This window comes from Poecilia mexicana, unplaced genomic scaffold, assembly GCF_051168715.1.
Source record: "Poecilia mexicana isolate PSO_F unplaced genomic scaffold, ASM5116871v1 scaffold_9, whole genome shotgun sequence".
NCBI lineage: Eukaryota > Metazoa > Chordata > Actinopteri > Cyprinodontiformes > Poeciliidae > Poecilia > Poecilia mexicana.
In genome coordinates, this window is record NW_028263378.1 from 33,655,235 (window position 1) to 33,680,457 (window position 25,223).

General features: G+C 38.8%; 1 protein-coding gene across 1 annotated transcript in view; it reads left to right on the forward strand.

Moving 5' to 3' along the window:
* The first annotated feature begins 3,538 nt into the window (after positions 1 to 3,538).
* Positions 3,539 to 25,223, forward strand: part of LOC106908690 (AT-rich interactive domain-containing protein 3A-like) — a 48,882-nt gene continuing 27,197 nt past the window's right edge. The window contains exons 1-2 of the mRNA XM_088008491.1: positions 3,539 to 4,106; positions 14,216 to 14,288. Coding sequence (XP_087864617.1) covers positions 3,654 to 4,106; positions 14,216 to 14,288 — 526 coding nt within the window. The 5' untranslated portion in view covers positions 3,539 to 3,653. The remainder of the gene's footprint in view (positions 4,107 to 14,215; positions 14,289 to 25,223) is intronic.

Sequence of the window (25,223 nt, forward strand, 5' to 3'; positions counted from 1 at the left end):
GGGAGGTAAATTATTCCAATCTGATGGAGCTTTAAATTACATGATATCCAATTTCTTTTCTAATCTTTGGTATGAAAAAAACTGATCAGTATTTATCAGGCTATAAATTTAACTAAATTGCATTAAGAATTATTTTAAATATGGAGGAAAATTAAAATAGATACATTTAATAGTAGTTAACAACTGATTCAATTTTCTGTTGGCCAGGGGAACTAACCAGTTCATAGACTTGTACATAAGGCAGTGGTGAGTGCATTTATTCTAAAATTAAACCTCAGTTTTATTGCAGATATTTAATTAAGTGTAAATATACTCTTTCACACATGTTGGTAGAAGTTATTCGTATTTACCCAACAGGTATGACCTGTAGGTGATCATTGACATGCAGGTTTGTGGATAACTACTTCTGTAGATATGCAAGAAGGGTTTAAAAAAAGAGGATTGATACACTGTAGCTGTATAACACTAATTGCCAAAAAATATCAAATTTAGTACAGAAATTGTCATATGATAGTATCTTCCCACAAAACTGTTATCGTATGTACATTGTATCCTGCATCTGTTCCTTTGGTAAACTTCAAAATGTAAAAAATAAATACATAAGTAAATAAGTGGTTATTTATTAGTATAATGAAATAGCAAAGCAGTTTTTAATCAATTTTACTTTGATTTCACTTTTTGTAATAACCCAGCAAGATTGAAGAGAGAATTCCTGACTTGTCATAATTGGTGGCAGTTGTAAAGGTGTGACAGAGACAATTGATTTAGAAGCAATTAAATTATAATCAGCAGTTTGGCCTCAGGGGGATTTTCACTGACAAGCTCAAGATGTTCATGGTCAATAATTTCCTATATTGATTATGTTGAAAATGTTTCTCCAAAGCATCCTGTCAAATATATTCTAAGGCAACTGATTATAAACTACTAGATTGTACAGGTGCATACAGACATGTCATCATGTTTCTCCTTACCGTGATATTTTTGGTGAATTGTATTTCAATTAAACAGTCCCTGGTATCCTCCAATATTTTTCTATTAGAGGGTTTGTATTTATTCATTAGGTAAATGACTAGGATTAATCACAGACTTTCTGTTTTACTCCCATTAGAAATATTCAGCATGAATACTATAAATTCTTTTTAAAATAGTTTTGTCCCCTACTATAAAAATTAAAGGGCAAAATCTCATTGGATAGCACAATTCTGCATGGCCACTAGATGGAGCTGGCTAATTGTCTTCTCTAGTGCTTCCAGGTCAAATTGAATGAAAACAAACTGACAAGCTGCATTTACCACTAAATTAATATCGTTTCAAGTACAGTTTTTATTTTCTTCCCTATAACATGTAAAAGAAAAACAACTGTTGTACCTCAACCTTAACTTTTATATTTACATAAAAGTTTGAGTGTAATTTGCAGGATTTAATTTCTTATTTGAAGAAATACATTTTTGGGCATATGCAATGTATTAATTTATATAAATTGAACTACATTTATTAACCTGATCTAAGACTACATATTCCTGCCAGGTCATTCTAACTGGGCAATAAATAAATCAATTCAATTCAGTTGATTTATATAGTCCTAATTCACAACAAATGTTGCCTTGAGATACTTTACAAAAGAGTCATTTCAATTCAGTTATACGTACATCTCAATTAATTCTAGTTATCAATTATGAGAATTGATTGCAATCAATTACAATTCATTGATTACTATTAAGCTCAGTTTATTATTCAAATTAGTTTAGAAAGTGTCTATCTAAGGAAACCTATAGATTTCATTGAGTCATTAACTTGCAGCATTCACTCCTTCTGGACAAGCACATGGCAACAGTTTGAGTTATGTAGTTGACTTTACAGCAACAACTGCATACCAAGAATGCACACCAGCAGCGACAGTGGAGAGGAAAATCTCCCTTTTATAGAAAAATCCAGCAGAACCAGAGCCTGGCTCAGTTCGAGCAGCCATCTGCCACAACCTACTAGGGGTCAGAAAAAGATGAAACATATCTTTGCCCTGTGTTTCTGAGGATAAATAGAACATTATTAGTGAAACTTTTTTTTTCTCTGAAAACCAGGGTTATACATTTTAAAGCAATTTAACATAAAAAAAAAAAGAACTTAGCGAAGCCCTATCTTGTTCTGATTAGTTTGGGTTATTTGCACCACTCTCTGAGTTGAGACAACATATCACATACCACACACACACTAAAATGGCTGAATTCAGATTAAAACCACTAACAACTTACATCCTCTGCAATGCTGAGTATGATGTCTGCGCATGCAGGTGGACTCTGCTCAGCTGATACATGTTAAATGTAACTTAACAATTCCACTTTAAAGACCAAATATAACATTTTCTATGCATTAAATTCAGGTCAGTTTATTTGCATTGCTCTGATTCATAAATCTTGTCTTGAGATAGCTTACAAAACAAACAACCCAGTTTTTACACAAGAATAACAAATTAAATCAATAAAACAATTAAGCTTTAATTATACAAGTTTCAATTAGATTATTTGTTCTTAGTTATTTATGCAAAGTTAATGCAAGTTTTACGTATGCATTATGACTAATTTAAAAAAAATCTTTATTAAGCTATCAGTTCTGTCATACATACAGGTAAATGGCCCAACAATTATACTGTAAAGGAAATATTCATAGGTTGAATGATGATTGTATTTAAAGAAACATTATGTTTTCTAAAGTCTTAACAAATCACATGTGGACATTTTATTAGAGAGTGACCCATGAATAGATTATTTACCAAACAGAAGATGAGTAGAAATTTCCGTGCTCACAATCAGATTCGCCCACTAGAATCTGTTTGTGGACAAAGTACAATTTTACACAGAGAACTGTAAAAAAGAAACAACTGTAAGACCTGTTAGACATTTATCAATATTCACACAAGTCATCCTGTGTAAAACATGTGCAAATTATATTCTGAAAATTTGACAGCAGAAAAACTGATAAAAATGCTTCAAAACTCAGATGCAATATGCTCAAATAAAGTTTGAGTGTCAGGAACATGATTTAGCCATTGCTCGGCATCTCAGAGGTGTAACTTAATCATCTTGATGAAAGAGGTGTCTCAGGATCAGAGGTGTTAATGCGTTGGTAGGGCTGGTCTCTGCATTCATTGTGGTGGTGAACAAGCACCACTTGTTGCCAAATTCAGCTCAGGTCTCCCACATTCAACATTTATCTTTAGTCAATCAAATATTTAAATCTTGTGTTCTTGGATTGAAAGTCAACTTTGAATAACTTCTGGAAAAAGATGGCAACCAAACCTTTGGTAAGTGTCTTTATTTCTGTCTAGACGTTAAACCTCTGCAACTTTACAATAGCTCAGGTTTACTTTGTCAGTATATCTATAACTTGAGCTGATGTTACTTAAGTTATTGGATATTTTACTTTCTTTTAGACATTTTCATATTTTAAGTAACCCAAATTATTTCTGGATCAATTAGACAGCAAAAGTTTTTAGCTGAAAAATGAAAGTAATGAAGGGGTAAAAAGATTAACTTACGGTCTCTTGACAGTCTGGCTCCTGCTCGCCCCCCCGCAGCCTTCAGGCGGCATCTGAGCCCCGCTACAGCGGCTTCCACCATGCCGTCACAGGGGGCGGCGGGACGAGGCTGGAGGCGGTAATGGAAAATCTGCAGCGCCAACAGGCAGCTCGTTTTGCCGTAGAGGAGAAGTTCCAGCAGGAGGAAAAAAACAGAACTTTCCGCAGTATGGTACAGTCCCAGATCCACCAGCAAGCGGTGACTTGCAGCCACTACCACGGCGCGCTGGGCAACACTCTCGCAGCTGGAGCTGGTTCCTCCACCGCGATAACGAGTCTTCACCGGGAGGACAAGGACGGGAATTTAAAACATTGCACTGGTGAGGAGATGCAGGTCATAGATGAGCAGGAAATCACTGATGAAGAGGAGAGTCACAGAGACATGTCAAACTCTTTCCAACTCCATGAAGCTCGTCTGTCTCCAAAGGGCGCCACGGTGCGCTGCCTTACCTCTGATAAAGTTCCCCGCACAGAGTCTCCGTCCGCGCTCTCCCATTCCTACCAAGAGTGGACCTACGAGGAGCAATTTAAACAGGTAAGGGAACGCTGAGTCTTCGCTGGATGACCCTGTTCAAAAAAGGAGTTAAAGACTAATCTGAAAAGTGAGAGGGCAATTAATGCCTCCATTTACTGTTTATCATCACCTCTAAACCCATAATTTAATGTAGTAGTTTGCTTTTCGTCAGTTATAAATCTTGCTTCGTACTTAAAAAATATTGAATTGGCGAAATCCTTTATCCTCTTAATAAAACTATCAAGAGGAATAGTTTTAAGCAGTCGGACTACTCTGGGCAAATCCAAGCATCTTTTTTTTGAGAATAAATACTCATCGGTCACTAAAAACAATAACTTATAACAATAATAGATCACTTTTTTGGTCAAACTGGACAAACAGTAGACAACAATCTTAAATTATGTTTTCAGTGTAATAGAAATAAAAACAGCAGTCTCACAAAGACATGTATATGCTCAAGGGTGAACACGGATTGACGCTAGGTGGTGCTAGGTGGGCATTTTTTTTTGGGAAAAAAATGCCCTGTTGACTTTTTTCTACAGTGTATAAGTTGAGGCCCCTTCCTGGATTTAAAAACCTATATTTCCAGCACCCCGCATATTTGTAATTTTCTCTGACAAGACTTCCTCACCCCCAAACAAACAAAATATATGATGTGATGATCAAAGTATGTTTAATTATGTATTTATGTTCAAAGAATGTTAACAGTATGTTTAAGCATGTTGAGGATGTTCAACATGTAAATAATATATTTCACAATGGCCACATGCAGAAGAATAAATTATTATTGTCATGGTGTGGGGATGACGGTGGTGAGGAGAGACGCAGGCTGGACCCAGGTTGTAGACAAAATGATGAATTTAATGATGAAATCAGCTTGAACAGTCAAACAAGTAGGCAGCACAGTGAGCGGAAATGAAGCTAGCAAATGACTGAGCACAAGAGCTAACGTCGACACAGGACTTAAGCCAGTTCTACTGTGACGACGAAATAAACAGAAACTCAGGACTAAACAGTTCTACTGAGAAACTGAACTACAAACTACAACAGACGAGGAATAGACGACATTAGACAAGGACCCGACAGAGACAACAGATGGGTTTAAATACACAGGGAGGGTAATCAGGTAACTAGACACACCTGGGAAGCAATCAACAGGGAAGTCAGGACAGGAACAGGACACACAGAAAACCTCAAAAATAACTATACAGAAAACACAGAACCTAACAATTATCAATTATATTCTGGGCTGTTCATTGCATTTTGAAATTTTGAAGCTACATGGAGATTTGATGAAGATTATTTACACTTTAGGAGACAGAAAGACTGTTGTTAGGAAGTGGCTGCAGTTTATAGACTACAGTCCTTATAAATTCCCTTATCCTGGTCTCTCTCCCTCTCTCTCTCTTTTTCATCCTCTGAGCTCGGGTCCTCTACCAGAGTCCTGGGAGCTTGAGGGTTCCTCCAGTATCTTGGCTGTGCCTAGAACTGCACATTTCTGGACTGAGATGTCTGATGTTGTTCCTGGGATCTGTTTGAGCCACTGCTCCAGTTTGGGGGTGACTGCCCTGAGGGCCCCGATGACCACAGGCACCACTGTGGTCTTCACCTTCCAGGCCTTCTCCAGTTCCTCTCTGAGGCCCTGGTATTTCTCCAGTTTCTCATGCTCCTTTTTCCTGATGTTGTGGTCACTTGGTATTGCTACATCCACCACAACGGCTTTCCTCTGTTCTTTATCCACCACCACAATGTCCGGTTGGTTCTCCATTACCATCTTGTCTGTCTGGATCTGGAAGTCCCACAGGATCTTAGCTCGGTCATTCTCCACCACCTTTGGGGGTGTTCCCCACTTTGACCTCGGGGCTTCCAGTCCATATTCTGCACAGATGTTCCTGTACACTATGCCCGCCACTTGGTTATGTTGTTCCATGTACGCTTTCCCTGCCAGCATCTTGCACCCTGCTGTTATGTGCTGGACTGTCTCAGAGGCCTCCTTGCACAACCTACACCTTGGGTCTTGTCTGGTGTGGTAGATCTGAGCCTCTATTGCTCTGGTGTTCAGGGCCTGTTCCTGGGCGGCCAGGATGAGGGCCTCTGTGTTGTCCTTGAGTCCAGCTTTTTCCAGCCATTGGTAGGATTTCCTGATATCAGCCACTTCAGTTACACTCTAAGAAATAATCCTGTACATTTACAGTCAAATACTGGCAGCTATAGACGCCAGAAGTTTACTGTAAATGCACAGTAGCTGTACCGTAATTAATCCCGAGAGTAGATGACTGTCAATGCAAGTACGGTATGGACACTGTGAAAGAACGGTAAACTTCTGGCATCTATAGCTGCCAGTAGTTTACTGTTTTTTGAAAGAATGATAAAAAAAAATACTGGTACCTACAGGTTGTTTTTTTTAACCGTTCTTTCAGATAAACGGTAAAAATAAAAAATTAAAAAAAAGCTGGCGTCTGTATTTACCAGTATTTTATCTTTTCAATCCAATAATTACCTTTTAAAGTGGTGTAGTACTGCAAGTAAATACTGTAATGACGCCAACACACCGCATACATAGTACCGTCAACAGGGTTTATTAGAAATAAGAGCGAGCTGCTATTCCTGAGGCTGCAGCTCGCGCTGCTAACACACTGAACTCTCCGCTCTTCCGGTGTTCTGTCAGATCAGCATCGGTCCTGGTCCTCCTGCTCTCCTGATCCCCCGCCCACAGGACAGGTCCATCACATGTGATTGGAAGTCAGCAGTCAGACAGGGGAACCCCATAACCAACCTCGGCGTTATGTTGCTTAGCAGCCGTGACACAACATGATTTAAACAATATTTGTAGGCGAGAATGTAGATGTATAAATCTCACATTTCTGCTCGGTTCATCAGTGCATCACCTAATTGCAATATTACTCCGACGTTTTCGGAAATGTCTGTTCCCGTTGTATTAACACCCAGGTCCTCTTGCCTGCTGGTCCAGGTTTAGTATTCCACGGGAGAACACCTGACTCATTTGGGCTTTCCGAAATGACTGTTAGTTAAACACAGATATTAAGTCAGGTAACATCTGGTTTTAATATTTTGGTTCACTAAAATATTTCATTTATTCCTGAGCAAATCGGTTTGACTGATTAAAGTTAAGCCTAAAAACACAATAGTTTGATTAAACTGCATTGTCTTACCTGAGATTTGGAGAGTATCTGAAAAGGGATTCTTTATGTTTGAACATTTTAGAATCAGACTAAGATTTTTTTAAATATGCAACAGCCTTTATTACAAAAGGTGAAGAGTAATAAGGCGCTTTCGCACTGCACGGAACAGTACGGAACGGAACGGTTCCGAGCGTGTTCGCATTACAACTTGCGACCGGTCTCACAAGACCGGCACCGCTTCGATGGCGCCCTCAATGTAATGCGAACACAACAGGGCTGGAACCGTTCTGTACAGTTCCTTACCGTGCAGTGCGAAAGCGCCTGTAGAGAAATCAGGAGAAAAAAAAAGACATACTTCGAGTCCGTTTTTTTTTCCTTCGCCGCAATGTGATTCACTTTGTCACGGTTGCTAGCAACATAACACCAAGGTAGAGGCTAAGCAGCTAGCTGAAAGCTACAGCTTCTCTCTTCCGGTCATCGATGACCCAAGGATGCAAAACCTGACTTCGGACACTGTTCTACCATGAACACAACTCAGACATTAGGCATTATAGAAATTAGTCAGCTTATAGAAACATTCTGGAGAGGATTTCTTCTACCAACCTGTCAGAAGAAATGTGTTGAAGTCATCATAACAGGCTTCAGTCACCAACATGACGTACTAATGAAGAAAAAAAGAGGCAGCCAATCCCAGCCAGCATGCATAGGTGGGCCCCACTTGGGTTTGATGTGGGCTACATGGGTTATGAGTGGGCATGGGTTTTATCTGGGCTAACTGTATGGGACCGATATGGTAACCTAAAATGGGACCCACTTGGGCTGGCCCATTAGGGCTAAACATATGGGCCCCATTCAGCATTAATGTGGGCTAACTGTGAATGGGGCAGAAGTGGGCAACACTATGTGGGGCCCATGTAGTTTCAGTATCATGGGCCCAACATGGGAAACCCATGTGGGCTGACCACATTGAACCCACATGAGATAAGTATGGGCTGACCGTACATGGGTTGGACCTGGGCACGCGTATGTAGGCCCCATTCCTTTTTTATGTGGGCTAACTGGGAATGGGGCAGAAATGGGCAACACTATGTGGGACCCATGTAGTTGCAGTATCATGGGCCCAACATGGGAAGCCCATGTTGGTTGACCACATAGAACCCAGATAAGCATGGGCTGACCGTACATGGGTTGGACCTGGGCATGAAAATGTAGACCCTAATCCTTTTTTATGTGGACTAACTGGGGATTGGGCAGAAATGGGCAACACTATGTGGGACCCATATGGGCTGACTGCATTGAACCCACATGACATAAGCACGGGCTGACTGTACATGGGTTGGGCCTGGGCATACATATGTAGGCCCCATTCCATTTTTATGTGGGCTAACTGGGGATGGGGCAAAAATGGGCAACACTATGTGGGGCCCATGTAGTTTCAGTATCATGGGCCCAACATGGGAAGCCCATGTGGGTTGACCACATTGAACCCACATGACATAAGCATGGGCTGACCATACATGGGTTAGACCTGGGCAGGAAAATGTAGACCTTAATCCTTTTTCATGTGGGGTAATGGGAAAAAAAATTAAAATCTGATTAGACAATGTGGTTACCCTGTCACTTTTAAACTTTTCACTATATGTCAAAAGCAAAAGCTGCAAGAGCAAGATTATAAAAACTTTGAAAAAAATTATGAGATGTCAGATTGATGGCCTTTAGCTAAGGAAATTGTTACTCAGTTGGCCTGTATTGGAGCTGATAAAAGGTCAATTGTTGAAGCAATTGTATAAGCTTTCTGCAAAATGAAAAGCTCTCCTTGGATGGTTACCTCGTCTTGGAGGTCATAAAGAGGTATTGTATTTGAACCATGCTCACTACATGATTTCTGTGTCTGGCTCATTTACTAACACCGACATTACACTAGGCTTCTAGAAGACCAAAATATGCTTCAATGCTTTATTTTTTAAACCAGTTCAGTATTGTTCAAGCTACACTTTGAAGTCCTAGCATTTTCTTTTTATTATTTTACACTAGAACAGTCCAGATGTCCTAACATTTTTGTGACATTATCTGTTTTAAATATGCATAATCTTCTGCTGCTCACTCAAAATAGGTAATGGTTCAGAGTGGACTTTTGTCCTTGCTTCTTTTTTTAAATGTAATTTTATTTTATTTTATTATCAATTGGATGTTCAGACATCCAAAGTGTTCATTGCAGCTTTTTCACAGAAGGACTTAATTCTTATTTGGAGAAATAGTTCAGATCAGATCATCGTGAAAAATATTACAAAATGTTTAGAAAATGAATTCAAACAAAACTGAAGTGAGAAAGACAAGAGTAAAATTTTTAGCATCTGTTTTTTCATCTGTAAACATTTTCCAAGTTGTCAGCATAAATAAAATTAAAAAAAAACTAAACATTTCTATTAATGATTATTTTTATATCTTTTAATCTTTTTTCAATAATCTTTTTAACCTTTTTGTTCATTTTTTCTCTGGCACCGTTGCCAATAAAGGTTGGTGAATTGAAGTAGACACTTTACACATCCACTAAAGAAAGTAGTTCCAAAACACATTTGAATAAGGACGACTATATTTATTTATTTTTATTGAGAAAATTTGTGAGTGCTACATCGGTTTTACATTTGTTAAACCGATGTATTACTCTCAAAATTAATCTCGTGTTTCTTGGAGAACGTACAATTGTTAACTGCGGATGGATATGCGGTTTCAAAATCAAACGTAGTCCCATCAGTCCGTTGGCGCGGAGTCTGCAGGTTCGCTGGCCTTCTACTAAAGAATCTGTAAGTACACTTCTGTCTGTTTTGTCTGTATTGTATCAAATTTTAGGGAGAGATTTTAAATCGCTAGTTAAAACATTTGTTGCTCGTAATGGTTCGGATGACCGGAGTACCCCGAAAGACCTAATTAGTTGTTTCTTCTTTTTTTTGTTTTTCTTTTAGGTGATTTTTTTTTTAATTTTGTTAAAACACACACAATAAGTCATCTGCCATTATTGAGGTAAGAATATTTGGATGCAGAGCGATTTCAAACTGTTCTGGGCCAGATCATTTTCAAATACGCTGCGGCGCCATTCACCGGTAAATTTGAGCGCCAACGCGGCAGAATAAAATCGGTTCACTAATGAATCTACGTTGCTAGCGGAGGTTGCTTTTAAAGTACCTTGACACGATAAAACCACTTACATTATTTATAAAGAGTAACTACTTCGCTTTCATTCTGTGTACATGGGTTTTTAACAATCTTTCTCGCAGCCAATTAAGCCAGCATGCATAGCTGGCTTAATTGGCTGCATCCATTAATTGTGCATTTTTAATTATTATTATTATTATTATTTTTTTTCATGAAATTGCATTGAATCGTGTCGTTGTGGGCTAGATAGGTAATGATGAATGGGCATGGGTTTTGTCTGGGCTAACTACACGAGGCCCATATGTTTAACCTAAAATGGGACCCATATTGTCAGCCCATTTGGGCTAAATGTAGACTGTATTCAGCATTATTGTGGGCTAACTGAGAATGGGACAGAAATGGGCAACACGAAATGGGGCCCATGTGGTTTCAGTATATTTGGCATAAAAGCTTTTTTGTAAATAGAATGAAGGCATAGTAGTAAATATTTTAAAATCATGTTTGTTTTATTGTGTAAGTGACATTTTAAAGCGTTTTATTCTGTCATCGTTTGACTGCAAAAAACATGACAAGTGGGTGTTTAGGTCTCAACTAGCCATTTGTTTGGTCAATGCAAATGGGAGCTTTAGATTTACCAATGTTTTAATACTTTTTAAAAATATATTTTCTACAGACTACTATGGAGAAGCGTGAAGAAGGCTTGCAAGGGCAGAAGTGACATCAGATCTTCAAAGAGATAATGATATTCCAGAAAAGCGACGTAGAAGGTAACGTGGAACAGGGACTTCTGTAACACACAACTCTAGATCAGTGGTTCTTAACCTGGGTTCGATTGAACCCCAGGGGTTCGGCGGAGCCTCTGCCGCGGAGGGAAAAAAAACTTGTGTAAAGTCGTGATGTGCCGCTTTGCCATCATTTGCTGCGGAGGATCACGTTACATTGCTTAGCCAATCAGTGCTGCGGAGGAGCACAGGGATCGGGCAAGGAGGGGGTAAGGGGGGGTTCGGTGAATGCGCATATGAAACTGGGGGGTTCGGTACCTCAAAAAAGGTTAGGAACCACTGCTCTAGATCTTCTGTCTCCCTGGTTGTCATTTGAGCTGCTCTCAGTTCTTTTACCCATTTGGTTCTCCTTGCTTTACTTTTTCCTTCTAATCCTTCAAAATTTATTGGCTTAAATTGATACAGACATTAACAATTGGCATTTTGTCCATGTATAAAAGTAAGCTTATAAGCTATATATGTGTGAAACAATATATAGCTTATAACAAATCAATTAATAAAAACTAAATGTATCATGTGTCCTGACTCGAGAGTGCTTTGATTTTGGCAGATCCCTGCAAGCATTTCTGCCCCTTGAAGGGGAAGAGATGCACATTTCATTAATGTTACATTGTACTAAAAGTAAAACACTAATGCAATTTCTACCTTTGCTTGTTTTTTAGGGGCACTTAAAAGAAATGGATCCTACGGTGGCCGACAGGTGCAAATGCGCAGCAAAAGAGAAAACATGCAAACAAAAGAAAAGACACACGCACAAATTAAATGCGGCAAACAAAAAAGAAGACACCCCCGAATGAAATGCAGCAAACAAAAAGTGTTGAAAACGGAAGTGCTCCAGACCACTAGGGGGAGTCTAACAAAAAATAGCTGTGTCCGAATTCAGGCTCTGCATCCTTTCAAGGGCCCTGAGAAACTGATCCTTCGAAGCATAGACATAATAAAAGAGTACACCCTCCCCCCCACGATTGGCTGCTCCGGCGCAAATACACTTTGCTTTGCTCAACCAAAACAGCAGAAGATGCCTTCAGCACTGCGGAATATTGTTGATCGGATCGACGGACTACTGACGTGAGGGCTCGACAGACTTTTCGCAAGTAAGATGGACATATTACTGTGTATTTTTGTGATTAGAATATTACTATACTGTATTTATGTCCACTGGCGAAATACCAGCTAATGCTAGCTATAGTGCTTGGTGTTCAGCCCCCGCTCTGACAGCTAACCGAGATTCCGTAAATCTTAAAATGTTTCAGTCATTCTCCAACATTTAGATTATCTGATACAAGAGCCTACTATAGAAATGAAACAATATTATAAAAATCATAACATTCACCAGCAAAGTTTACACAGATGACAATGGCTATTATTTAATTATTTAACTCGGTCAACGTAGGATAACTCGAAAATGTCCCGTTTTTGTTTTGAAGGTTTCCTACGACGTGAGGAAGAAGGGAGAGACAGATTCACTGCACAGCACGGATGAATCTCGTATCGGATTTTGGACCCAATCTCTGCTGCTGAATCACTCTTAAACCAGAACTCGTAGGCTGGAAAACATATATATATATATATATGTGTGTGTGTGTGTGTGTGTGCATAATCAGGCATAGCCTAATGTATATTATTCAGTATTAATGATTATTTATTTATGTTTGTATACTTATATAAAAGTATGTATTGATAAGACGAGAGCGGTCCATTAGGCGTCTGTCCTTTTATTATGTCTATGTGAGAAACGGCCCGATCTACAGAAGACGGGTCCTTCGAAGGCCACGAATATGGACCACCAGAAGAGAGAAGCTGTAGCCTCCGGCTAGCTGCCTAGCCTCCATCTCGGCGTTATGTTGCTTAGCAACCGTGACAACGTGAAGCACAGAGCAGCGAAGGAAAAAAAACGGACTCAGTTGTTTTTTACTCTTTATTTCTGTATTATTCTTCACCTTTTGTAATAAAGGTTGTTCCATAGTAAAAAGAAAATCTGTCTGATTCTAAAATGTTTAATGTATACAAGGGATATTATTCATTTTCAAATACTCTCCAGATCTCAGGTAGTAAGACATTACAGTTAAATAAACTATGTTTGAAGGCTTAACTTTAATCAGTCAAACCCATTTGCTCAGGAATAAATTAAATACTTTACTTAACCAAAAGATTTTACTACTACCTAACTTAATATCTACATGGAGCGCCCGGCCAGCGGGAGAAGACATCTCCGAAAACGTCGGAGCAATATTGGAAGTAGGTGATTTATTAATGAACCGAGCAGATATTTCAGATGTATATGTAGATGTATAGCATCTACATTCTCGCCTAAAAACATTGTAAAAAATAATTTTGTGTAATACAGCAAAAATTATTTTGTCGCCATTGCTGCTTTTCTGAACACCCGCTTTAAAGATGCAGAGCCTGAATTCGGACACAGCTATTTTTTGTTAGACTCCCCCTAGTGGTCTGGAGCACTTCGTTTTCAACACTTTTTGTTTGCTGCATTTCATTCGGGGGTGTTTTCTTTTTTGTTTGCTGCATTTCATTCGGGGGTGTTTTCTTTTTTTGTTTGCTGCATTTTATTTGCTTTTTGTTTGCCGCATTTAATTTGTGCGTGTGTCTTTTCTTTTGTTTGCATGTTTTCTCTTTTGCTGCGCATTTGCACCTGTCGGCCACCGTACGTAGGTCTTCTAACGAGCCATCATTTGAACCAGGTGTGTTAAACCAGGGAGAGAACTAAAACATGCAGGATGTCGGCCCTTGAGGACCCACTTTGGGCACCCCTGCTCTACATAGTGGCAGACTTCCAGGTATTGATACTAATTTACATATGTATTTATGGGTGGCGACAGAGCAGACCAGCAGCTGCGTTCTATTTCCCACAAATTAGGATTTATAAAGGAGAGGTGCGCAGCGCTGCATTTTCTAAATTTGTCCGTACACCAAGTTTTAGTGTGAAAACTTTGCCCTCTTTTAAACATGAGGCCCTGGGTTTCTGATGTCACTGAATCAAGGTATTTTTCTTTGATGAAAAACTTTTATTTCCAGTGATTTCTCTGTTTTTCAGTTGTATGACCTTGATGAAGATGAAAAGCGCAAAGACTTTCTTGATGACCTTTTCAATTTCATGCAAAATCGAGGTAAGCTATTTCACAAATAATGTGGATTTATTTGTGGCTATTTTCATATATATATATATATCTATGGTAAATAAATCCCATCTCATTATTGGGAGGGACCATAAACAGGAACATTTCTTAAGAGCAATTTTTTGGGGGGAGGGGGCAGGTCAGCAAAGTTCAAATTAAATGTAATGTAAAATGTGTTTTAAAAAAATATTTTTTGTGTTCAAGCCTTAGGACCAGAAATGACTAGTAAGTAGCAATGCATATCAAATGTTTTTCTCAACCTGTTGCGATCCATAGCAGTCAAACTAAGATGTCAAATGTTGCAAATGTTCAGTCACTGATCTAATCTCTGCTACACCTTTACAAAAACTTAAGCCTCTAAATAAAAACAAGTTTTAATAAGTAACTCCACTTAATAAAATTCCTCATAAATATTGATTTATTGCAGTGACTCATAATACAAGTTAAGTGTTCTTTAAATTATAACTTCAGTTGCTTTAAAAATATATATATTATTATTTTATTTTTTTTCATGTCCTGGCTGAGAACCTATAAATATGTAGAAATTGAATATCTGGGAAGTATCATAACTTAAACTTAAGGCTCAGCACCAGAGTTTCTCTAGAAAAATATTCAGATTTTATTTTGTGGTTTTAAAGGCTCTACATTGAAGAAAATAAGAAATAAAGGCATACTTTATTTTCTTTTACTGTCAGCTGCAACAGCCCCTTTGCTCTCGGCTCCTATACAGAACTGTCGGCTAGTGGTAATACTCAGCCCCTCCAGTTTCAAACTCTTCTTATTAAAGTAAGAGTTGGAGAGCTAAATATAATTGAAATATTGGCTACCTTTGACAGAAAAAGGAGCCAAGTCTATGAAAGCAGTGTAGCAGTTTTGCTAGTTTTGATTTCCAAGGAATAAGATGGCAGTTTGTCAAGATTCAGCCAAAGTAATAAAATAACGAACTGTGGACTGATTTTTATTGTTAATAAAAACTATTAAGGAGCGAAAGTAAATAAAATGCGTTACACGTCTTTTGCTTTAAGTATTTACTTATTGGAGGGTTTTTTGTTAGTGCTACAGAGCCATAGTTAACAGCAAGCTCCTCACTTCAGCAGGGTAACTGAGCCTGTTCAGTGCTGCTCTTGCTCCTCCTACACTTTGGACTGAACCATTGTTTTAACAATAATGGGGGTGAGGGGACCTAAACAAAATCATTACTTTTTTTCTTAGATGAATGGCAGATTTATTTAGTTATTTGTTTCTATTGCATTTTTATATTGATATTGTTTAAATAAAAAGGTTTGTAATATGATTTCTTTGGGGGGGACCATTCTGGACTTTTCCAAGATTGGAGATATCTTGACCCCCCGATCCCACCGGGATTTACGCCCATGCTAAATGTGTGTATGTTAAGATCTTAGAACACAGGTGTCAAACTCCAGTCCTCGAGGGCCGGTGTCCTGCAACTTTTAGATGTGCCTCTGCTGCACCACACCTGAATAGAATAATTCGGTCATTAGCAGGACTCTGGTGAACTTACCTACACAAGGAGGAGGTAATTAAGCCATTTCATTCCAGTGTTTTGTACCTGTGGTACATCTAAAAACTGCAGGACACCGGCCCTCGAGGACTGGAGTTTGACACCCCTGTCTTAGAATGACAAAATCTTATGAAAATAATTTATCTCTCAACCTTAAAATTGTAGATCTCTCTGAGGTGTTAAGATTGAAAAAATATCTGTACTTAACCCCTGAGTTTTTCGATCTTTAGAGCAATCTGCAGTCAAGTTTCTATGGAGGCTAAATAGTCAGATATTATTAGGGGTTATTTAATAAAATGGCAGCAAATTTGCTTATTTCATGACTTCATAACCAGCAACCATCTCTCCTATGGTCTGTTTAAAAAGTCTCAGATCAACACAACCCTCCAGCTCTGTCAGCAGAAAAAACGGCAACATTATACCTATCGGGAAAACATAGGCTACATTTGCTTTGCATTGTCCACACATGATGACAATGATATATGATCCAGTTAAATATTATATTCTTGATTAATATGAGTAGTTGCTATATTCCTGTTGGTATTTTAAGGGGCACATTTTCAAAGTTAATGTGCCACTTTTTAATTTTAAGCTGCTGCCCCTTTAAAAGTCTCTGCATGGCCCTGTGGAAACTATACAAATGTTGAGAAAAAACTTTTTTTTTCTCAACATTTGTTGTCAGTACACACATTACTCTAACTCTAGCTCTCATAACTATTTCTTAAGATGGGTTTTACACCAGAATCAGAATGGAGTGTAAAATTGTAAAAATGAGGGTAAAGAATAGAGTCTCTGAGATGAACAGCAGTAGTAAAGAAAAGTAACGACTGGCTCAAGGTCTTAGCAAAAAACAGGAGACCATGCAGTGGTAAAAATGCATAAAAAGGAATATTAACAAAAACAACAATCAATTGTGGATATCGGTATCGGTGTAATTCAAATTCTTGGATGTGTTGTATGAGTGCATATGGAAGTGCTGAGGTGCCAAAACTCAAATGTGCAAAAGGAGGGGAGCTGAGGCCTGGCAACAGAACACCACAAGCGTCAAGCAGCAGAGTGGACGCCAAAGGTGGAGACAGCCAGGCTTAAATACTCTGTGCTCCAAATCAACCGGTCCAGCAACACCTGCAAAGGGGAGGAGCACAAAGACGGACAAAAGCACCTGCAGCCCAGCCCACAAGGCCCAGGGCCGTAACGGTAACAAAAATAATTAAAGCTGCAAGCAGCATTGGAGGCCGTCGCAGCTGAGCGCCGCTCTGGCAACCCCATAGCTCCAGCAATGGCACCCACTCTCCACCATCCACGCTCTTGTACATTTCCCGCACCCGTCTACAAGGTGACGAGTTCAGCAGCGCTTTTTCAGGATGCACCAAAAATCTGGTGCAGATCGGCTGATGTATTAAGAAGATATAGTTGTTGGAATAATCCAGGGGGTGCAGTGGAGTTGAATCGCAATTTAATGCCATTGGGCTCTTCATAGGTTAACAAATGTCAATCCTACCATTCAATATATGGATCATCATTCAAATCAGATGATCCATATATGATTTGGAGAAAATTGTATGCAAAGGGAGAAGCAGGGGCGCAATTACATATTATTCAGGTGGATGCAAAAACATAAATTGGCACCCCGCCCTCCGAAGGAAGGTACGCAAGGGTTAAGGAGCATAGAAAACATACGGTCGCTCTACCACCCCCCAAGACGAAGACACGTGTCTACATGTGTGCGAGGTGAAGGAGCGTAAGGGCGCGGTGAAGTGTATGTGAAGGCATCATCGGCGCACCGCCCCCTCCAGACAGGGTTTTGACGCCCCCTCTGGTGCAGCGCCCCTATGCGTTGCATGCACTGCATACCCACTTTTTGCGCCACTGGGGAGAGGGATTATCATTCGTTATTCAGCCTTGCCCACATGCTGCTGCCAGCAACCAGCATTGAGAGAAGGATTTACCATCATGTTTTATTTCATTATACACAGGTTGAAATCTGCATGAATCATAGAGTAAAAGGAATAAAAACAGTAGGAAAACAGGTGACTTCCTGTTGAAAGGGGCCGGGGCTAAGGTGATGTCACTAATTGTCTATGTGAATGTGATAAGCTCTGGTCTGTGATGATACAAATGAAGTGTGATGCAGCTGAGAGCTCCTATGTGAAAGTTATTCCACCTTGATGTTTCATGATTGGTCAGATTTGAGGCTTGGCCACATGCTTTGATGTAGAAAAAAATCTTATAACTTTTGACCTTCAATGCCTCAAGTCTGTGCTGACTGAGTTTAAAGCCTGGATCTCAAAAGCTATAAGATGAGTGCGCTCAGATACGTTTATAAAAAAAAGACAATCATGGGTTTAATCCAAAATGGTCGACTTCCTGATGGGTTTAGACCATGGCTCCCAGAGACTTGAGATGGATCTTTCCAAGTAAAAAAAGTCAATTCCTGTTCTGAGGAGGCGGGGCTTTTGTGATGTCGGACTATGATGACATAGGGTCATCAGGCATCCAACCAGGATCACTCATACCAAGTCTGGTGCCAGTTGAGCTTTTTATGTGAAAGTTAGAGTGTTTTGTTTCCTTTGGCGAGTACTCTAAGCTCGCCGCTCGGCAACCATGGGAGCTGCCATACCGTAACCCTGTCGCTGCTTGATGTCTGAAGTTCACCTCATCGCAGACTGAGCGCCTCCTCTCAAATAAATTGGACACTGGCAGACCTGTATGGATATTTATATCAACCCACTTTGAGGATCCATGTTTCTTTGTGGAATTCATCAAGGTGAGTCTAACTTAAATCCACAGTGTTTGGTCTGCTCGCGCAGTTCAATGTGAACCACAAATGTTCACACAGAGTTGCGCTCAATGTTCACACATGCAAATTTAGAGGTGTATGGCATTTGAGTTATTCACAGATCCTGAGTGACTAAGCTTTCCAATTATGTCAAACACATAGAAATAAAAGATATTCTGTACTACCAAGTGTTATGTGCATTAACAACAATTAGGGCTAACTGTGATTTAGAAGCACAATTAAAGAAAAATAGACTTGAGTAGCTTTAACAGAAACAAAAATCATTTTCTACACCATTAAATATAAAAATAATTAACCCATTTATATCAACTGTAATTAATTTAATCATTTTTAGAAAATCAACAGCTGTAGATGTGTAAGCAGAGCATCATAGGCAAGTAAATTAATAAAAATTAATTGCACCAGATGTTTAATGAAGATATGAGGCAGGATCCTTTCAACTCTTCTGTATTACAGATCTTGATCCAATTGAACAATGGAAGGGCATAAATGTGTGTTTCGGTGTGTTTGTGGTTTCTGCTGAAGATTTTAAGTTATATTTTAGGGAAATATCTGGCTCTATTTTCCTCTTATGGATCCCAGGTTCTCCCGACGGGTCGAAGTGAAGCCACACAGAAAACAACAATGAGTGTAGATGTCACAGAATTAAAGTTTAATCCAATAGAAGACAATGTATGAAATTATAACAGAAACTGCAGAACAACGGAGACATATATTCCTTTACCTGAGACAAATGGAAAAGAATAAGGAAAGAAAAGTAAAGACGTCTTTGGAGAATTGCAAGAGCAAAATCTAATTTGTTACTCCTGTGTAGAAAGTTTTATAGTAAAGGCGTATTCTTGTCTTTAATTTATTCAAATAAGGCGTATCTTTGCTCATCCAACCAGGAGCTATCTCTGACCCTCTCTAAAGTTAGAAACTCCCTGCAATTTGTTTCCAAGATCAAAGGCCATTTGTCCCCTTTGTCTAAATAAAGTGGAAGCAGAATTTCTCCCCTAATGGCCTGGACTCCTGCTGTTTTATGGCTTTTCACAGATCAGTGAAAAGCTGATCTGTGATCAGCTTTTCACTGATCTGAAAAGCTGATCACAGATCAGCTTTTCACTGTTCCTCCAATCAGGAGGAACTTCTCCTGATTGTTTTCCCACACTGACAAAAAGGCACTTTCAAAAAGATCTTGGCAAACAATCTGCTGTAACTACAGGTAAAATAAAGGTCAATAGGGCAAATGTGGCAGAATAAGTTATTTTTAAAACTATAATTAGGCTATTTCAATCAAGACATGTTAAGTTTTAAAACTAGCATATTCTAAATTTATTAACATTTCCTAGAATAAACAAAAATACAGGGTAGCACTTTGACAGGTTGTGAATAAGACTGTCATGACCCTGTTATAAACATGACATAACACCTGTCATGAACATCAGTAAGTCTTCATGAATATTTGACTGTTATATAGTGTCATTCAGTAAATCATGACACTTTTAATACAAAGTTAACATTATTCAAAATGTCTTTGTTATGACAACTTGACATTAACCAAGAATCATGTCATAAATATGTCACAATAGTAGTCATAATGTCAAACTGTTATTACACTGTCAAAAGCTTTAACAAAACAGTAATTAAAATTTCCCCCTACCTGAAATAAAGCTGAACAAGTAGGACCAACAATACAGATTTCATTAAGCTTTATTAAACTGTCAAATGATTTAATAACAGTCAATAATTCCTCTTACATCAAGTGGAACAAGTAGCACCACTTATGAAAATGTCAAGTGTCATTGCAGTGTCAATAACTCTTACCTCAAGTAAAGTGAAACAAGTAGCAACAGTTATAAATATATAATTGTCATTACAGTGTCAAGTGCTATATTAACAGAGTCACTGATATTAAATCTTACCTCAAGTGAAGTGAAACACTGGACTACTGATAACTACCATCATAGCTGTAGAACAAACCCTTTGTACATTGGAATAAAACTAAAGATAACTTGTTCTAAGATAACAGAGGGTTTAACATCTGGTCAGTATATTGTTACTCTGAAAGACTGATTGAAAAACTACAACAGAATTGCTTATTCTTTAACTTAGGAAAATAGGTTCTTTGAACAGTCCTAACTTTTTTTTGTTGCTTTGATTATGTCAGCCATCTCCTTCGTTATAGTCTTCCTGTAATGCTCTGAAAACAGGAGATCCTCTTGTCTTCATTTCCTGGAAGCAGCTCTTTGAAGGTGTCCAGAAATGCTCAGAAATTATAGCTGTTCTTGTAATAGTCAATCATGGTGAAAGCCTTTTCATGAATTCAAACTTGGTGAATCTCTTCTGGACATTCTCATAGTGGGTGATGACTCAATTCATTGTGGTCACTTAAAAAAAGAACAAAAAACAATGTAATCATAATTCAGCATTTATTTAAATACCATTCTAAAAATGTCCCTTGCTGCACACTGTCAGAATGGTAGACTGGCAGACAAATGTCTAGTTAACATGACTGGTTGAAGTGCAATACAATTATTTCTTAATACAAGTAGCATAATAACTAAAGCTGAACAAAATTATTCTGATCAAATATTTGTGTGGCAGAAGTTCAGACAGCTTGTTATTCAGAATGCATCATTTAATGCAGGGGTGTCAAACTCAATTTCACCGAGGGCCACTTCAGCATATTGGCCACCCTCAACGGGCCACATTGACGGTACAAATCAGGAGGGCATCCCTGCTAAAACACCCCAGACAAAAGGTTGACTTCCCTCATTCAGTTCTGTAGAGGCTTATCAATGGTCCAGGTGTGTTAGAGAAGGAACCATCTAAAGTTGCAGATGGTAGCTCTGGAAAACTAGACTTGGGCAGCCCTAGCATAAATGTATAAAAATACAATGTTAAAAATAAATTAAACATCTCATATAGTTAAATAACTGATTTTATGTATTGAAGTTTTAAATATTACATTTGAGTTTCCATGGATGTAAAATTACTGCTCAGTTTAAAAATTACAATATTTAAATCAGTGTTTAAAAGTAAGCAAACAAATAATAAAAACAAGTCACATGGGCAGACATTATAGACTTTACGCAAATATTTAGTCTCAGAGGCAACTGAAATCAATTAATTAAAAATCCTTTCTGAATATCATCTCATGGACTCTGAACTAAATGCGTCTTTCTGACCGGGAGCTGACAGCGTGTTGAAGAGTTATGGACCGGACGGTTTGGAGCGTCTGGTTAGGAAGCGCATTACAAACCTTTGGTTGAAATGGAGCGTTAAATTCAAGTCTCCATTACAGAGAAAACTAAAGAGAATGCAACGTTGAGGATCCATTTGAGGAGCCGGTACTTTATCTTGAGGAAATAAATGACGATGCAAAAGTTAATTAGACTGTAACATGCGCAGTCCGCTGCTCAACCACTGCGGACGCGGCGGATTTTTCTGCAGACCGGGAACCAGGAGGAAGTGCGTTCAGACCCCAGCGGGTGAAGTGACATTAATTTAAGTGAAGTTGCTTAGATGTAGATACATTTATCTGCTTAATTTGTGATGGGATCTGTATTCACGGTGAATATTAACTAAACCGCATAAAATGCGACTAAATAGCTGATGTTAATATGATTGTAATTTCACGGATAAAAATAGTGCATGACCGAATTTTTTTTACGTTGTTGATCAAGATAACGGATAACAAAAAAGTCTAGCGCGACCTGCCGCCCTGACACCAACTCACACATCTTCATTCACAGTCTTACTTGTAAATCGATTTTTCTTTTCTTGGACGTTTTGATGTTAGCTTGTCGATGTCTCAGTTTTATTCGCTGGGAAAATCAATAAGCAGCTTGAGGTGACTCTGCTGCTCTCTAGTGGCGAGAAGCCGTAATGTTGGCTGGTAACAATCGGAATGCATTGTGGGAAATGTAGTTTGTAGTCAATTTGTGCTCAAAAACTTATTTTAAGTCGATCATCGGCCTATAAAATGCTGGGGGGGCCACATAAAATGGCATGGCGGGCCACATGTGGCCCGCGGGCCTTGAGTTTGACACATGTGATTTAATGTATAGTTTTAGGCACATGAGTGTATCTTTTCACTTAATGAGCATTCAAAATTATTTTCAACCAGATACTGTCATGATCCGTGTTTTTGTGTATTTATATTAAGGTTTTTCTTTGTTCAGTTTCTGTCCTGTGAGTCTCTGTTGTCTCTGCGTCTTCCCCATTGATTGTTCCCAGGTGTGTTTTGTTCCCTTGATTACCCCGTGTGTATTTAGTTCCACCTGTTGTCTGTGTTCCTCGTCGGGTCCTTGTCTTCGTCTACGTCTTTGTCTAGTCAGTCTCATGTCAGTCTAAGTCTAGTGTCTAGGTATGCCTATCCAGTAGTACTGCAAAGTCCTGGATAGCGTAAGTTCCTATTTCAGTTAACTCTACAACATAACTTGTTAACTCAGCTGGTGGATGTTTGGATGTTACCACTTACCTATCTCCTCACACCCCCCTTCACCTGGAGAAAATAGTAACAAAAAATGACTTGCCTAATTTTCTTGGGGAATATTTCATCTGCTTCTTTCTCTTTGGTCAAATAGGAACTTCTTTCTCTGGTGGCTGGTCCTTATTATCATCCTCCACACTCGTAGCATGTCTTCATTAGCCAACTTTGTCCCCCCCACCATGTGTCCTTAGGATAAAATCAGTCTTAATGTGGCTAAAGTTGCCAAAGCAAAGAACACAAGCACATCACAAGTTGCAAAATAATGCACATAAAGGATAATTTTGACTAACATATTGGCTATTAATTTGTTAGATTAAAATTGGAGGGAAAACCCCCATTTGCTTGTCTTGTTTATATGTTTAATATTAAGGGCTAACGTTACAGTAATGGAGATTAATAACTTCAGCTAACATTAACTTACAGCAAAGTAGGATTGGTTTGAATTGCTCATAGCCAACATTAGAAAGAAAGAACATAGTCAATGTTATTTTCTCAAAGAAAATGTAACATTAAAAAGACACATACGTCATATGTATTAGGTGCCAAACTTCGGCTTCTTTTTAAACAGGAGGTCTGGCCGTTGTTCTGTCAGATCAGCATGCGTTGTCAGATAGTTATACGCTTAGCTCAGACATGTATACGGCCGTCATTACCATATGACTTTATTTAATCAGCAACATAGAATCATGACATAGATTATCATACATTTTGTTATTAACAGCTGTATGACATCCTGACTTAGCGGTTAAGTAGGCTAATGAGTTTTACACGGGCATGTGTTGCATAGTTGACTGCAGCTGCAGCCAGACCCTGCTTTAAATACACTTTGAAACCACGACAACGATATGATATCTATCTAGTTATCATATTATAAACAATTTAATGACTTATTTTCGTCATAACTTGTTGCGTATGCTGAATTGACAACTCCACTGACGGTCGGACTTCTTAATGCGCATGCGCGGGCATGCTACTAACTGAATGTATGCTATCCTGACAGCGTATGGCTATCTGACAGAACACTGTTATAACTAGTGTTAGGTAGGCCCCACCATAGACATGAATACGTAGACCCTCATGGAGCGCTGAGTCGTACGTTATGTCACCGCCATCTTGTATGTGGCAGCAGAGCGGTCGGAGCTCATTTGTGCTTTGTGGACTTATTTCAACCGTTTTACAAAACAAACTGGATTCATTGGCATTACCATTCACAGGTAAGAATGAAAGATCAGAATTACTTGACTTTGCAGCCAGAAATTCGCTTCTAAACAACCGAGAAACAGTGGCGGTGTTCTGTCAGATCAGCATACATTGTCAGATAGTCATACGCTTAGCTCAGTCATGTATATGCAGTCATTACCATATGATTTTATTTAATCAACAACATAGAATCATGACGTAGATCATCATACACTTTGTTATTAACAGTTGTATGGCATTCTGACTTAGCGGTTAAGTAGGTTAATGAGTTTTACACGGGCGTGTGTTGTAGTTGACTCCAGCTGCAGCCAGACCTGCTTTAAATACACTTTGAAACCACGACAACACATGTATATTTATCTAGTTATCATATTATATGATAATATTAAAAATGTAATGACTTATTTTCGTCATAACTTGTTGCATATGCTGAACTGACAACTCCACTGACGGTCGGACTTCTTAATGCGCATGCGTGGGCATTTGTACTAACTGCATGTATGCTATCCTGACAGCGTATGGCTATCTGACAGAACAGCGGCAACAGAAATTTTTTCCTGCAGGTGCTAAGGGGGAGCTAAGCATTTTACTGAGCGTGCTGTGATGGATCTTTTTTCCCTATAGCTATCAACTCACACGCATTAGTTTTGTTATTTTTCAGACTGGTTTGCATTTATTTGACGCGTAGACGTCAGCACGAAGCCTTAGCCAGATGACTTCCAGATAATATTACATTGTTTAGGTTAAAACAGTGTTTGTGACAAAGGGGATACCCTACTATTGACCCTACGTCACATTGAAGCACCATGATGTAGGTCGGAAGTGAGATTCAGGAGCATTGAACTGAGTGGCTAAAGTTGTTTTTGTCAGTTTATTCATAGTTTCTACTTGCTGGAATCAAGCTAATTTGTGTGTGAAGGTAACACA